The sequence below is a fragment of the Cimex lectularius genome, unplaced genomic scaffold (genome assembly GCF_000648675.2).
Source record: "Cimex lectularius strain Harlan isolate CLEC.00 unplaced genomic scaffold, Clec_2.1 scaffold33, whole genome shotgun sequence".
NCBI lineage: Eukaryota > Metazoa > Arthropoda > Insecta > Hemiptera > Cimicidae > Cimex > Cimex lectularius.
This window is the reverse complement of record NW_019392683.1, coordinates 1,725,314-1,741,498: the sequence shown is the minus strand read 5'-3', so window position 1 is coordinate 1,741,498 and position 16,185 is coordinate 1,725,314. Positions and strand designations below refer to the sequence as shown.

General features: G+C 36.6%; 1 protein-coding gene across 1 annotated transcript; it reads left to right on the top strand.

Moving 5' to 3' along the window:
• Window positions 1-2,439: 2,439 nt before the first annotated feature.
• Window positions 2,440-16,101, top strand: LOC106662415 (probable chitinase 10). The gene is made up of 47 exons (XM_024225706.1): window positions 2,440-2,540; window positions 2,642-2,821; window positions 2,891-2,991; window positions 3,058-3,243; window positions 3,380-3,565; window positions 3,621-3,741; window positions 3,799-3,964; window positions 4,290-4,438; window positions 4,495-4,651; window positions 4,712-4,847; window positions 4,902-5,004; window positions 5,057-5,163; window positions 5,227-5,292; window positions 5,353-5,541; window positions 5,600-5,868; window positions 5,943-6,170; window positions 6,225-6,423; window positions 6,494-6,597; window positions 6,663-6,879; window positions 6,936-7,145; window positions 7,197-7,314; window positions 7,378-7,481; window positions 9,393-9,616; window positions 9,688-9,862; window positions 9,922-10,064; window positions 10,125-10,353; window positions 10,414-10,593; window positions 10,652-10,732; window positions 10,801-10,931; window positions 10,988-11,123; window positions 11,182-11,324; window positions 11,609-11,794; window positions 11,853-11,978; window positions 12,036-12,168; window positions 12,246-12,385; window positions 12,445-12,584; window positions 12,650-12,783; window positions 12,857-13,204; window positions 13,289-13,431; window positions 13,490-13,675; window positions 13,734-14,189; window positions 14,250-14,574; window positions 14,672-14,883; window positions 14,942-15,220; window positions 15,283-15,468; window positions 15,529-15,654; window positions 15,714-16,101. The coding sequence occupies exons 1-47, from the start codon at window positions 2,470-2,472 to the stop codon at window positions 15,870-15,872; spliced, it is 8,088 nt and encodes a 2,695-aa protein (XP_024081474.1). The 5' UTR covers window positions 2,440-2,469; the 3' UTR covers window positions 15,873-16,101.
• The last annotated feature ends 84 nt before the right edge of the window (window positions 16,102-16,185 follow it).

Genomic DNA, 16,185 nt, shown 5'->3' with positions numbered 1-16,185 from the left:
ATGCCGTTTCTGCCAGTTCGTTCAACTCTCGGAGTTTTTCAGTATTCAAGACGCGTCTCTTCGCGTCTTCAACGCCTTTTTCTTCCCCGGCGGAGATTACAGTTTGTTTACTCGTTGTTATCGCCTAGAAACGGCAGATACGGAAATATGATTTTAATGTCGGTTCGTCACAATCGTGAAATTGTCAAAATCGCTGGACCGGGTGGCGTAGATCAAACATTAAGACTGAAGGAACCAAAATACTTTAGAAAAAACAAAAATAAAGCAATAAAATTGACCATAATAAAATAAATTGGGGATCGGAGTTTTCTACATTGCCTAAATCACAACAGATCATGGCGGATCTTGACCTAAGCGGCCTGAACATTTCATGAAAACTTGTGCCACAGTACATTAAAAACACCTCTGATTTATTTTTATTTTTAATTTTATTCATTAGGCGCTTTAACCCAACTAAAAATCAATAAAATTAAATGTTTAGTTAAATGAATGAATAGTTAGATGCTCTGAGTCTAGTTTGTCCATTATCTAAAGCCGTTTAAACCGTTTTGACAATCATATTTCGGCCATTTTATCAAAGAAACAACGAGAACATGCGTATCCAAGAATGTGGTATTATGTACGAATAAATATTATTTTATTTTTTTTTTATTTTAGGGCCGGTAAGCTACAATGGTTATCACCAGCTCTCTCTTTCTTTGTTTTTCTTTTCTTGTCTTTCTCACGTTTTAATCCAATTTCTTTTCCCGTTTCTTCAGCCAAGTTATGATCAGAACAGTTAAATTTGTTACTCTATCTTTTCTTTACACTTCTGTTAGCACGTTGTCCTATGTTAGCATCAAAAATAACATAAATAACAAACACAAATGCGCTTAAAACAGAAAGAAGATAAAACAGCTAGCCCTACTATTCACGCTAATAAATTACGTCCACACTACAATTCAATCATACTGCCCAGAGTCCTGATATTACTCATAGAAATTGGGTATAAATCCTGTTATTCACGTTAATAAATTATATTCTTACTATCCCCAGAGTCCTTGATATTCCTGGAGGTAATAAGCCCTACTATTCACGCTAATAAATTACATTCACACTTCCCCAGAGTCGTTGATATTCCTGGAGGTAATTGGGTATAAGTCCTGCCATTCACGCTAATAAATTACATTCACACTTCCCCAGAGTCGTTGATATTCCTGGAGGTAATTGGGTATAAGTCCTGCCATTCATGCTAATAAATTACATTCTCACACTACAGTTAATTTACATTACCCCAGAGTACTCATCATTTCTCAGGATAATTGAGGATAAAGCCTTTCAGTCATTCTAATAAATTACAATTATGCTACCCCAGATTACTTGATACCTTCGGGGTGTCAGTGTTTTAATAAAAAACACCGACACCCAAAAGTTGATATGACCTCTGCTGTTACGAACCCCCATATAAAAAAAGAAAAAAAATTCCATAACTTCGCAAATTGTAAGTAATCCATTTTTAATTAAATAATTCAATTTGTCTTAAATAGCTGTTTAATACTATGTGAAACAACATACAGTCTCCACGGAAAATCTTTCATAATTTTAATCCAGACAAAAAACATCTAGCTTCCGGATTAAAACAAGTACTGATAGCAATTATTTTCCTATGACAAATTAGACTTACTTTGTAGAAAAACATTCCTCTTTCCAACGAGATATATTATGACATGATTTTTTAGTTTAAACTGGGAAAGTAGGGAGAGTAGTGAAAAATTCTATTAAAAGTTGTGTTTACCCTCCCCCTATCTTTTTCTCTTTCTTCACCATTAAAATTGTATAGGTCCTTCTCTCTCTTAGCCAATTTTGTTTAATAAATAGAGAGACAAATTAGCAAATATGAACATCTAAAAGTACTGAAACTTTTGGTCCAATCATAGTGAATTTCCGAATTGAGCAGTTAAAAAAGCTTGTTTCATTTAATCTAATAATTGTGGTCAAATACTTGGCATTTAAGTTCAAAAATTTAAATATCTTTCATTAACCATCCTACTCTTGAGATTATGCTAAATTTTTTTGTTTTATAGCATAAAGTGTCTTTTAAACATTAATTTGTACAATCTCAAGCAAATTTTTGTCGATAGAAAAATAGACTGTGTTTATATAAATTTATGTGTTAATTTGTAAAAATGTATAATATATAGGAACATACATAAACAAAAGCACATTTAGTGCGCAGAATATGAAAATAAACAGAAGATTGTAAACAATACCCAAAATTACATTTATTTAATATTTTCAATGTATTATTAAAGCAATAATGTAAACCAGATTATACAGTAAATATTAATTGTGTCCCAAACAAAATTGGAGTGACAATTGTTTAAAATGCACTGAGGGACTCTTAAAACTTACTTTCCCTTTTGCCTTTCTCAAGCCACCACTCGTATCACAAAGTATAAACATTCCTAAATCAAAAGCTTCTTTAGTACAATGTGGAATTTAAAAGAAAAAACTGCTAAAGTTTTAAAAGTGGTTCTTAGACACCTTATCTGGATATGTCAGTAAGTAGCTGAATGTGATGAATGTTTAGTCGCTTAGGTGGTCTGTATTAATTGATACAATTTTAAATTTATTTGTCTGATTTATTATTACATAATTACAGAGAAATGTGGTTGGCCGGAGTTTTCCTTCTGGTTTTGACAATAGTGAGCGGCTTCAGGCGCGATTCGGTACAAAGCAGGCCTTCACCTCTTCACCGAACTTCATCCTACAGCCTGCCATTTGGCTGGGGGAGCCTTCCATTGCGGAACTCTGTTGAAAAAATCCCTACATTAAGAGAAAGGTAAGTTTTCGAATTTTAAATATTTTTCCCGTCGGGTTGGATTAGATGAATTTGAAAATTTTCATTTAGATCTCAAGAGAATGCTCCTTTGAGGGAAGCTGTAGAGCATCGTCCTACACCGTACACTCGCGGCCCTTGGTGGCGCTTAGTCCCTGGAACAAGACAGTCCAGTGAGTTTTCCCCTGTTAATATCAAAATAAGTCCAGACTCTACTTTTAACTTGAATTTAATTATAGATCAGAGTGGTAAAAGGCTATTTTGCTTCATTGAATCCTGGGCTTCGTACCGAAGACCACCAGCGACTTTCACTGCTGAAAACATAGATCCTTTCGCATGCACTCATATAATCTATGCATTCGCTACAGTGGACACTCTCACATCAAAAATTTCACCACTTGACAATGAATATGACATTGTTAAAGGTAAAAATCTTATTTGTTAATAATTTACTTCTTAATTTAATGTTTTTTAAACTTTTTACGTTTTTTATCTCAACTAAAAATATATTAATTGGTCATGAAATTGGCGAATTTAGAGTTTTTTAAAAATATTTTTCAGGTGGATACAGGTCTATTGTTGGTCTTAAAAGGAGCAACCCGAACCTCAAAGTCCTTATCTCAATATCAGGAAAACTTTCCAAAATGACATCAAATGCTTCAAACCGAAGAACATTCATTTTATCGACGTTGAAGTTTATCGCTGAAAATGGTTTCGACGGAGTGGATCTTCATTGGGAATATCCTGGTATTAAAAATACTATATTTCTCCTCAAAATGGTTCTAATTTTATTTAAATGAAGGTGCTGAAGACCTAGGTGGTAAGAACAAGGATAAAGACAACCTTTCCAAATTGATTGAAGAGCTTTCAGGAGTGCTTGACTCACGTGGCTGGCTTTTGACTGCTTCCGTGTCACCATCAAGGTACATTTCAACAGTAAATTTAAAGAAATAAGTAAAAATTAAATTATTTGGTTATAGATTTAGGCTAGAAGATGGTTACGATGTGCCGGTAATTGCGCCATTTTTGCATTTCGTTCTATTAAAGAGTTTTGACTTTCATCAAGAAAGGGATGATGCGGCCAACCATCCTTCTCCGCTCATTATGTCTAAAGAAGAAGATCCACTATCTTTGTACTTTAACGTGGTAAGTTTTGTGTGGTGTTTAGTGACCGTTAATTAATGATTATTTAGATATCATGAGCTGTGGTCTGAAACATTTTCTTTATCGTGCCGTTTCAATCTTTATTGAGACACTACAATGATACATCTACACAGAAAACACACACTTTGCGCCCTGATGATGATCTCAATAAAGATCAAAATGTTGGCATGATAAAAAAAATGTTTTTCTAAACCTACATCACACCAGACTGCATCTCACGATTTCAAAATAATCAGTTGTAAGTTTTGTTTAATAGATTTATTCGTAATTTTTTTTAAACCATTGTTTAATTTTTTTTTTTTTCAAGGATTATGCTGTCAAATACTGGTTGAAGCGAGGGGTACACAGTAGTCAGCTGATTCTCGGCATACCATTTTTTGGTAGATCTTATACGCTCGAGAGCGAGAAAAAATGGTCACCAGGTTCTCCTGTGAAATCTCCAGGACTTGAAGCCAAGTAAATTCACCCTTCGTCCAGAAGTCATAATTAAAATAACAATTTCAATTTTTTAGATTCACCCAACAGCCAGGTTTTATGGCGTATTATGAAGTCTGTGTAAGGAAGAAAAACACTAGCTGGAGAAAATACAGAGAAGGATCAGGTTCTGCATACATGGTCAATAAAGATCAATGGGTCGGTTTTGAGGACAGCTATAGTATCACTCAAAAGGTAATTAATTTTTGCCCATTTTGTAATTTTGATTTATAAACAATTTTGTATTTATTTAAGATGGAATACATGAAAAGAGAAAAACTTGGAGGGGTAATGGTTTGGTCATTGGACCTGGATGACTTTCAGGGCATATGCGGACAAAAGTACCCGTTGTTGAACACCGTTAAAAAAGCTCTTGTTCCTGACATTCCTGGTATGTTTTATAAGGTGAAATAAACAAGAGGCATTTCTAACTTTGTACTTTTAGCCATGGTTTCACCTGGAGTTGGAGTGACCGTCCTTGCCTCAGCAAGCAACTGCTCAGGAGAAGGATATATTGGCGATTTAAATGATTGCTCTGTTTATTATAGGTGAGTTTATTAACAAGTTTTATTTAACAAATCTAGAGACGTGTAATTTCAGGTGTCAATGGAATATGAAGCACACATACATATGTCCTCACGGTTTGCACTATGACCCTCAACTGAACTTGTGCAACTGGCCTGTTCTTGTTTCATGCCCAGTAAGAAGTAAGTTGAACAATAATTAATAAATAATGATCATTACTAATTAATAATAATTGATTGAAATAGCTCAAGTTGTTTTGTTGTTGGAAGATGCAAAGGAAAAACAATTATCTGCGCTACCTTATGCCAGAAGTAAGTACGAATATATTTCCGTGAAATTTTAATGTATGCATTGATCAAATTTATCTTTAGATGAAGATAGAAGTTCTAGAATAGTTTGTTACTTCACAAATTGGTCTTGGTATAGAAAAGGAGAAGCTAAATTTTTCCCAGAGCATGTCGACCCAGAGCTCTGCACTCATGTAATTTACGCCTTTGCATCACTTGACCCGAATTCGTTGACAGCGGTTCCTTTTGATCCTTGGGCAGATGTGGAAAACAGTGAGATTTAAATTAATATATCACTAAATAAACAATTACTGATTTCTTCTTTATCCAGACATGTACAACAGGCTGACAATGTTAAGGGAAAAAGGAACAGAAGTGATGCTTGCAATCGGAGGATGGACGGATTCTTCTGGAGATAAGTATTCCAAGCTCGTATCATCCGGAAACAGCAGAAGGGCTTTTGTAGCTTCTGTCGTAGGACTTTTGAGACAGCACAAGTTTTCAGGGCTTAGCCTCGAGTGGAATTACCCTGTCTGTTGGCAGTCCAATTGCACAAAAGGAAAAGAAAGCGATAAGGCCAATTTTGCCAAATTAGTACAAGTGTGTAAAATTAAATAGAAAATAAAAAAATAAAAAATTACCACTATTTTTGATTCTCATTTCTGTTGTTCCAGGAACTGAGAAGCGCTTTTGACAAGCAATCTCCGAAACTTCTGCTGGCAGTGAGCCTCAGTGGTTACCTGGAGATACTCGAAAAAGGGTACGATTTACCAACCATCAGCAAAGCAGTGGACTTTATGTCAGTGATGAGTTACGATTATCACGGATCGTGGGAAAACAAAACAGGACATGTTAGCCCTCTTCGAGGGCAATCGACTGATCCTCTTCCAACTTACAACACTGTACGTTCATTGTACAAACCTTTTGTCCTTTTCAAATAAAACACATTCTTGTAGGAATCTGCTGTTAAATACATAATATCGAAAGGAGGTGACAAAAGCAAGCTGGTCATTGGCGTCCCTCTCTACGGTCAAACATTCACTCTGGTATCACCCAGTAATCATGGACTCGGAAGTCCTGCAAAAGGTCCTGGTAATGCCGGTCCTTCAACAACACAACCAGGAATGCTTGCATTCTCTGAAATTTGCTTCAAAGGTTTTATTTTTAAAAGGTTTATGAAATAGATCCAAAACTATTTTCAATAAAGATTGATTTGTTTTTACAGTAAAAAAGAATGAATTGAAGAAAGAAAGCAGCCCTTCTGGACCGTATGCTTACGATAAGGACCAGTGGGTTAGCTTTGATGATGAGGATTCTGTTTTGGAAAAAGTCAGTTGTTCTCTTACATGTCACAATCGACAGTATTTTTTTCTAATAAATGTACTTAATTAAAGGGTGCGTTTGTAAAAAAAGAAGGACTTGGAGGTCTAATGGCCTGGACTATGGATATGGATGATTTCCACAACCAATGCTGCAAAGGCCAATATCCGCTTCTACGTGCCATGAACAAGGCATTGGGCAGAAAGGTCGTTGAGGGTGTCACTGGGTGCACAAAGCCTCCGACACCTGTGACTCCACCTCCGGTATCGACCACTTTGGATCCTGAGGCTGGTAGGTCTTACTTCCCAACAATCCCATTCAATTGTTAAATTTTGATAATTTTTAAGGATTAGTGACGACAACAGAACACAATCATGGACATTTGACGACGACAACTCAGAAAACTACCACACCGCAATGGTGGGTTCCTGAAACAACCACTAGTAAGAAGCCTTCTAAAAAACCAACAACTACTACTGTAAAAACAACAACAACAAGAGCTACTACAACTACAACTAGAACTACAACAAAGGAGCCTACATCAACAACTACGACAGGTTTTATTTCATAACATCCAATGTTTTATATATAATTTTGCCTTTTTAAAGTTTTTGTTTCATCAGAAAAAGAGCCGAGTACGACAGAGGAGAGCACAACAGAATTGCCAACAACTTGTCAATCAGGCGAATATAAGCCAAATCCTGGGAACTGCAATGTTTATTACAGGTCTGAACAAAAATAATATACCTGCCAAGGATTAAAATTCTAAATAACAAATCGTTTTTTTAGGTGTATACTTGGAGAATTTAGAAAGCAGCATTGTGCCGGAGGTTTGCACTGGAATAATTTTGCTAAAGTCTGCGACTGGCCAAGTGAAGCTAAATGTTCCGCAGGTAATGTTAAATAGAAATTGTACGATATTTTAGGTTTTTATTGTAAAATTTGTCAACAGTCCTCATTGCATATAACATCCTGTTTGAAACATGTTCTGCTTGTTTTTCGATCCAAGCAAGACAGGCCCAACTGATTAGGAACAGAGCCTCAGAGGTCTTGATCAGACCTGAAAGGTGCCTTTTACAATATTAATTAATTGACCAGTTGCCCAGCTCGAGGACCATTCAAAGTGTTATCCCTGCCGGTTTGAAGCCCTTAGGCATCTATGGACCTGGAAGAAGATGTCCCAGTTTAGCAACGAACCCCACTGCATAGTTGGAGGTGAGCTGCTCCTTCGGAAATTCAGGCGGCAGCACTTCCAATTCACAACACAGGCTGGTCAAAGAGCTTATAATGAATGCATATAGACCATTCGAAGACCCTGATAGTATCGAGCCTCGGCAGGCGTGTATTTCGGGCTGAAGAAAAGGAGCATAGCAACGAGTCAAATATTTTCAGGAGGGTCTATCCACTCTCCGACCATGACCTCTGAACTTTAATAATGTTATTACTTTCCTTTACTTCACCTCGACAATGTGTGGCTGTCATCTAAGCTTTTGATTAAACATGAAGCCGAGGAACCTCACCGACTCTATGTACCCTTCTGCAGTGTCCCTCAGGCAGAGATGCAGAAGGGTAGTCCTCGTAAGTTTGCAAAACTGGATGCATATGGTTTTCGACACAAAGAAGACGAATCTGATTTCTTCGGCTCTTCCAGCCACAACGTTTATCGCTGACTGCATCACCCCTCTGACCTCCGCTAGGTCTTTCTCTAAAAGGAAAAAGCTGAGGTTGTCAATGTACAGTAATCGTCTGATTGGTCGGAGGACACCATCAGCAATACCATTCACTGCGATCAAGAAAAGTGTAACGCTTATCACTGAACCCTCAGGGACTCTATTCACTTGAACAAAGTCCCTAGGAGCACAGATCTCAATCTGACAAGGAATCTTTCATCCTCAAAAACGCCTCAATTAATTGAGTTAATTTGCCTTTAAATCTGATATCCCAACAGCCAGAGCGTGCTCTCTATTCAGAAATGTATTCTTAATTATTAATAAAACATGGAAAATGATGATAATTAACATAAATTAAATTTCTTTTTTAAATTTTAAAACAATTAAAAATTTTAATTTAAATAAACAGGATTTTCACCATTAAAATTAAAAAAAATGGAAATGTAAGAAAATATAAGGATAGATTGATGGGTAGTGAAATCAACAAAAACATATTAAACAGGAATTAATATTAATGTATTTTAAATGAAATTATGTTCAAATATAACAAAATGAATGCAGGGTCACTGGATTTGAACCCGAGTCCTTTACCTTACAGTGATGAGTGCCGTGTCAATGCCTAAACTGTTGCGGCCACCGATGCCTATTACTTGTTTATTTAGGGATAGACAGTTTTATATAAAACATGGAGTGTAGCTGAGAAGAGAGTTGGAGAGTTTTTTGACAGACTTCTTATTGAAATTTACAGTATGAATGAACTTACATGACAAAGGTGGTCACCACCGGCTGGAAGGAGTAACACACCATGGCCAGATCTGTTTTTTCTGTCAGAGTTCAATTCCTAGTTTGTGCTGGGAAAGGGGGCCCCAGTCAATGAAACAGTTTATTTTTTAAATTATGATGCTCATCTCCCAAGAGACATGACTTCTTCAGCACTATTTTTTAGGAAATAACACTCTTAGTCTCTTCTGCAAGAATGGGCTGATACCCCGGGGTCTCTACCCAAAAAGTGGGATCCTTTTTTTCAGGCATTGGGCTCGTTATCATGAAGTCTAAATCAACGCATTTTCACTATAAATTAAATTGAATTGTGACAAAGATGTATAAATTAATTATTGAATTTTTTCTTATTAGATTCAACTAATGGGAAACCAAGTGAGACACCTACAACAACAACAACTACAACTGAAAAACAATGGTCAACTCAACCTATAACCAGTACTACTACAGAATCAGGTACGTCTTCAACACAGAAAACCACTGAACATGTCTGGTCGACTTCTCCAACCACGTCCACAACCACAGAAAGTTCATGGAAGCCATCTTCTTCTAAAAAGCCATCTGTGACTACTGAACAGGTTTGAATCACACGTACTCTTGGTTAATCATTTAGAACGAGCAGTATCAATAGAATCCTATTGAATTTTAGGAAATGAGCCCGTGTGAAAATGGGAGATATTACCCAGTACCCGGTGATTGCTCGGCGTTCCATATGTGTGTCAACGGTTTATTGGTGAAACAGTCATGTGCCCCTGGTCTGAATTTCAACCCTGATTCAAATATCTGTGACTGGTCTTTTAACTTCAAATGCTCAAATACAAAAAGTACATTGTTTCTTACTATAGTATATTCAGTATTTGTTAAATATTCTATACTATTTTAGATAGCATCACACTTAAAAGTGGAGATATGGGATGTTCAAAGGGAATGTTTTCCCCTCATCCAAATAGCTGCACAAAATACCTACAATGCCTCTGGGATAAATACGAAGTCCATTCCTGTGCCCCTGGCCTTCATTGGAATCAAGTAAAAATAACTAAAGTTTCATTTCAGAAAAAGTTACATTAATTAATTTCGTGTTTATAGAAAATGAATATTTGTGACTGGCCTGCCACTGCAAAATGCAAAGGCGGAACGGACAGTGGCACCGAACCTGAGGACAAGCCGAACAAGTCGGAATCGACAACAACAATGAAGCCGTCATCATCCACTACTGAATGGACTTGGAAGCCAGACCAACAGACCGAGTGGTCCTGGACAAGTACCACTACTGAGGAACCATGGCCGGAAGTACCGTACGACCACCCTCTTTCTGGTAATAAAGACTGACGCCCTTAAACGTCTTGACTTTGGTAATTGTATTTTCTTATTTTAGGCTACTTCAAAGTTGTCTGCTATTTCACAAATTGGGCGTGGTATAGGCAAGGAAAAGGAAAGTACGTGCCGGAAGACATCGACTCTGATCTCTGCACTCATATTGTCTATGGATTTGCCGTACTCGATCATGACAAACTGGTTATAAAAGCGCACGATTCTTGGGCTGATTTTGACAACCGTGCGTATTACAAATATAATTCAAATAATTTGTAATCATGTTATTAAAAAAATTTCAGACTTTTATCAGAGGGTTGTCAGATTCAAAAGGAAGGGGGTTAAAGTCTTACTGGCCCTGGGTGGATGGAACGATTCTCAAGGTAATTTATACAGATTTTTAATAAAATTTAATAAAAATAATGATAAATTTAATTGAATAAATTTAAAGGGGATAAATACAGTAGACTGGTCAACAATCCAAATGCAAGGGCTCGTTTCATATCGCATGCTGTGCCTTTACTGCTTAAATACAAATTTGATGGTTTGGATCTTGATTGGGAATATCCGAAATGTTGGCAGGTAAGGAGAAATTTTACTTTTCACCTAGACGAAATTTAACACGGTCTTTATTTCAGACAAATTGTGACAAAGGACCAGATTCAGACAAGAAAGCATTCGGCCAGTGGGTTCTGGAAATAAAGAAAGAATTCAGCAAGCACAATCTGCTGTTGTCAGCAGCAGTTTCTCCGAGCAAGACTGTTATTGATGCAGGTAATTTTAATTTTCCATAAATTTTTTTTTAAAGCATTACTAATCGATTCATTTTAAGGTTATGATGTAAAGGCAATGGCTGAAGGATTTGACTGGATCTCTGTAATGACCTATGATTATCATGGTCAATGGGATAAAAAAACAGGCCACGTAGCACCACTCTATGAACATCCTGATGATGACTTCTATTACTTCAACGCTGTGTGTAACAAATAATTTTAATAATGACTAACTTTAGGTGAAGAATTCTAGTTTTAAGCTTATAATCATGACTTGACTAAGGAACAGATGCACCACAGAAGATGTAAAATAATAAAGCAGAAAATGATCAAATTAGCATAGTTTCCAGTATAAAACTGAATTGTTACAATACAGTAAATTTAAAACAGTACAGCAGGGATTATTGAAATTGAAAACCTAATGGTTCCTGCTCATTAATCATAATCGTAATAAAATTAAAGTAATTTATTATTTTGTAATGGCAGAACTACTCTCTCAACTACTGGATTGATGGAGGAGTACCAAGGAGGAAATTGGTCATGGGAATGCCAATGTACGGACAGAGCTTTACGCTTACCAAAGCGCAAGAACATGGCTTGAATGCTCCAGCTCCAAGACCAGGACAGGCGGGTGAATTCACAAGGGCCGCCGGTTTCCTCGCATATTACGAAGTAGGAGGTTACAAATAATTTTTATTCGACAGTCTTTTATTAATTTCTGAACTTTTAGATTTGTGATAAAGTGAAAAATCACGGTTGGACAGTTGTAAAAGATCCGGAAGGAAGGATGGGCCCGTACGCTTATCGCGATACTCAATGGGTTGGCTTCGACGATAAAGAAATGATAAAGAAAAAGGTAAAATTAAACATTAAACAAAAATAAACTGTTAAAAAAAAATTTATTTTTCGTTAGTCCGAGCTTATTCGGGAAATGGACCTTGGCGGTGGAATGATCTGGGCCTTAGATCTGGACGATTTCAGAAACACCTGTGGAGAAGGAAAACATCCACTTTTGACCACTATTGCTGAAACGTTAAAAGAGCCAAGTACATTAAAACATTTATTATTATTATTATTATTATTTAAATTTAAAAAAAAAACACTAAACTTTTCCGTTTTTAAGGAACTGGGTCAGAGAGTACAATGAAACCAAGGCCAAAACCAACTTCAAGTCCTACCACAGAACAAATGGAAAATACAAGACCTACAGAAAAACCAACAACTGAAAGTAGTAAACCAAGCAAGCCCACAATGTCAACAATGGTTAAAAATAAATTTAATTAATATGGTTTATTCACATATTCATGCAACTTTCTTTTTAGAAACCAGAAATGGAAACTTCTAAAAAGCCCCCAGAAATGGGAGTTGATTCAACAGCAAGTGAAGTAACAAAGCCATCTCTCCCAGGCCCAGATGGACAATTTAAAGTTGTATGCTATTTTACAAACTGGGCTTGGTATAGGTTTGTATTTGAACTATCATTAAATACAGATACAGTTTATATTTTAATGTTATTTTTAATAATAGACATGGAACAGCCAAATATTTACCAAGTGACATCGACTCTGAACTATGCACACATATCGTTTATGGATTTGCTGTTTTAGATGGCACTAATTTAAAGATTAAACCTCATGATTCTTGGGCCGATATCGATAGCAGTGTGTACATTTGAATTGGTTCAAATAAATTAAAACAAATACAATCATATAAGCATTTTTTTTTTTTTTTTAGAGTTCTATGAAAAAGTGACAAAGTTTAAAAAGAAAGGTCTTAAGGTGACTGTTGCCATCGGAGGCTGGAATGACTCATCAGGAGGAAAATATAGCAGGCTGGTAAATAATCCAAGCGCAAGGGCTAAATTCAATGAACACGTCGTCGAATTCATTCTCAAGTACAATTTCGACGGGTTGGACCTAGACTGGGAGTATCCCAAATGCTGGCAGGTCGATTGTAGCAAAGGGCCGGCATCAGACAAGCAAGCTTTTGCAGACTGGGTCACCGAGCTGAGAGAAGCTTTTCAACCTCATGGTCTGCTTCTCTCTGCTGCTGTATCTCCAGCGAAAACAGTCATTGATAATGGTAATAAATACACCTTTCTTATGGGCCAATGTGCAATATAAAAATTTGTTGCATAAATTCAAGATCTTTTATGTTTTATTGTAGGATATGATGTTAAAGTATTGTCAGAGAAACTTGACTGGATTGCAGTAATGGCTTACGACTACCACGGTCAGTGGGATAAAAGAACTGGTCATGTTGCACCAATGTACTTACATGATGATGATGAGGATGCAACATTTAATGCTGTATGTTTTGAAATATTTATACAGTTTTCAGTAAGTAACTATTTTCCATTTTCAATAGAATTTCTCAATGTTCTACTGGATGAACCAAGGAGCTGACCCGAAAAAACTCATCATGGGAATGCCCATGTATGGACAGAGTTTTTCCCTGGCAGACAGCAGTAAGAATGGATTAAATTCACCAACTTACGGAGGAGGCAAAGCAGGAGAAGGAACAAAAGCTAGGGGTTTCTTATCTTATTACGAGGTAATTTTTTTTTTTTTTAATTCACTATAATATTATTTCAAATTTGCAAAATTTTCAGATTTGCGATAGAGTACAGAAAAAGGGTTGGCAGCTTGTTAAGGATGAGTCAGGTGCTATGGGTCCGTACGCCATGAATGGTGACCAGTGGGTGAGCTTTGACGATGGACCGAGCATCAAGCACAAGGCGGAATTTGTAAAACGAAACAACTTTGGGGGTGCAATGATCTGGGCGCTGGACCTCGATGACTTCCGCAATACTTGTGGCTGTGAAGAGTACCCGCTACTCAGGACTATCAACAGAGTCCTACGAGGCTACAAAGGCGATAAACTCTGCACGTTACAAAAGGATTTCTCTACTACTTCACAGTCAGATACCCAGGATGAATTCAGAGGCGAGGAAATTAACACTTGCCCTGATATCACAGGGGACAAAACAGACTGTACCAAATTTTACACATGTCAATACGGCGTTCTTGTCCAACAGAAATGCCCTCCTAACTTACACTTCAGCAAGGTAAGTTTGATTAAAGTTAAAACAAAATTTAAACGTTTGTTCTAATAAAAACTGTTTTAGACCAATCTTATCTGCGATTGGCCTGAGAATGCAGGCTGTTCGGTAAACGAGGAGGAAATTCCGGATGGAAATGAGAGCAAAAAAGAGACTGTTCTGACCCCAAACGAACCAGAAGAATCCACAGAAGAGTCACACTCTGTTGAATCAGGATACAAAGTGGTCTGTTACTTTACAAACTGGGCTTGGTACAGGCAGGGGGCTGGACAGTACACGCCTAAAGACATAGACACTACCCTCTGCACACATATAGTATACGCTTTCGCCGTTTTAGACCCTCATACTCTTGAAATCAAACCCCACGATTCTTGGACAGACATCAACAGCGGTAACTAAAGCCATAAATTAATATATTGTACAAATTTAACACATTAGTTTTTTATTTTTGTCAATAAATTCAAACAGGAATCACCTTCTTTTTACAGAATTTTACACTAAAGTTTCATCTCTAGCAAAGAAAGGACTTAAAGTTCTGCTTGGGCTTGGTGGCTGGAACGATTCACTCGAGGATAAATACAGTCGATTAGTGAATAGCAAATCGGCTAGGGACAACTTTGTCAACAAAGTTGTCAAATTTATCGAAAAGTACAACTTCCAGGGTCTGGATCTTGATTGGGAATACCCTAAATGCTGGCAGGTAATTCACACCGTCTTAATATAAAATTTTCAATTTTAAGATTATTCGATATTTTTAGGTCGATTGCAACAAAGGGCCTGAATCGGACAAAGAAGGGTTTTCTAATTTAGTAAAGGAACTCAGTTCTGTTTTCAAACTGAAAGGCTGGCTCCTTTCTGCAGCAGTTTCCCCGAGCAAGACGGTCATTAGCCAAGCTTACGATGTGCCGGTGTTGGGTCAATATTTGGACTGGATTTCACTCATGGCCTATGATTATCATGGACACTGGGACAATAAAACAGGCCATGTCGCGCCCTTGTATTACACAGAAACAGATGAATATTACTATTTTAACACCGTAAGAGAAACATTGCAATATATTTATCGATTATATCCTAATATGTTGATTTTTATTTAAAGAATTATTCAGTTAACTATTGGATTGAACATGGTACTCCAAAAGAGAAGCTTGTCTTAGGAATGCCGCTCTATGGTCAAAGTTTCACACTGTGTAATTCATCAGATACATCTCTGAACGCTCCGATTTCAGGCCCTGGCCGTCAAGGGCAGTTCACAAGGGCTGCAGGATTTCTCGCTTTCTACGAAGTAACTAATTTAAATATATAAAAAAAATTCTGATTTTTATACGGTTGCTTTTTTCCTCAGATTTGTGACTTGGTAAGTAGTGAAAACTGGGAAGTGGTGAGGAATAAAGATGGAGCGATGGGTCCGATCGCTTTCAAAGGGAACCAATGGGTCAGCTACGATGATGTCGAAGATATAAGAAGAAAAGTATGTAATAATCGCTAAACATATTTCCCAATATATTAATTTCTCGATTTTTCTTCTAGTCAAAGTTTATCAAAGAAAATGGTCTTGGAGGCGGTATGGTCTGGGCACTCGACTTGGACGACTTCAGGAACACCTGCAACTGCGGAACACACCCACTACTCTCGACAATCAACACCGAGCTCAGAAACAGAAAGGGCAGGTTCAATAACTGTACATGAACATTAAATTTATAAATTTGCCGTGCCATAATTTGATTTTTGTTATAACTTTTGTTTAAATGAAAAATATGTTTTCCTTAATTACGTTTTAGGGTATGTGCTTATAATAAATTACAAGATAGACTGAATTTTTGATAGTTTGTTTAGAATTATTTTTTTTCAATTGAAATAAGAGTGCCTATTATGTAATGATAACTTTAAAGGATTAACAAAAAACAAAAAAAAAATATCTAAATCAGTCATTTTTTATTTTGTGCTTTATACTCAATTTCCTACACATTTTTTTAAATACAAAAATCTCCCAATATAATTA

What these genes read in the sequence shown, in the direction of transcription:
- LOC106662415 (XM_024225706.1), top strand. Translation starts at nt 2,470, where the DNA reads ATGTGGAATTTAAAAGAAAAAACTGCTAAAGTTTTAAAAGTGGTTCTT. An exon ending in GCTATAGTATCACTCAAAAG is followed by an intron (nt 4,652 to 4,711) that starts GTAATTAATTTT and finishes TATTTATTTAAG; the next exon opens with ATGGAATACATGAAAAGAGA. An exon ending in GATTGCTCTGTTTATTATAG is followed by an intron (nt 5,005 to 5,056) that starts GTGAGTTTATTA and finishes GTGTAATTTCAG; the next exon opens with GTGTCAATGGAATATGAAGC.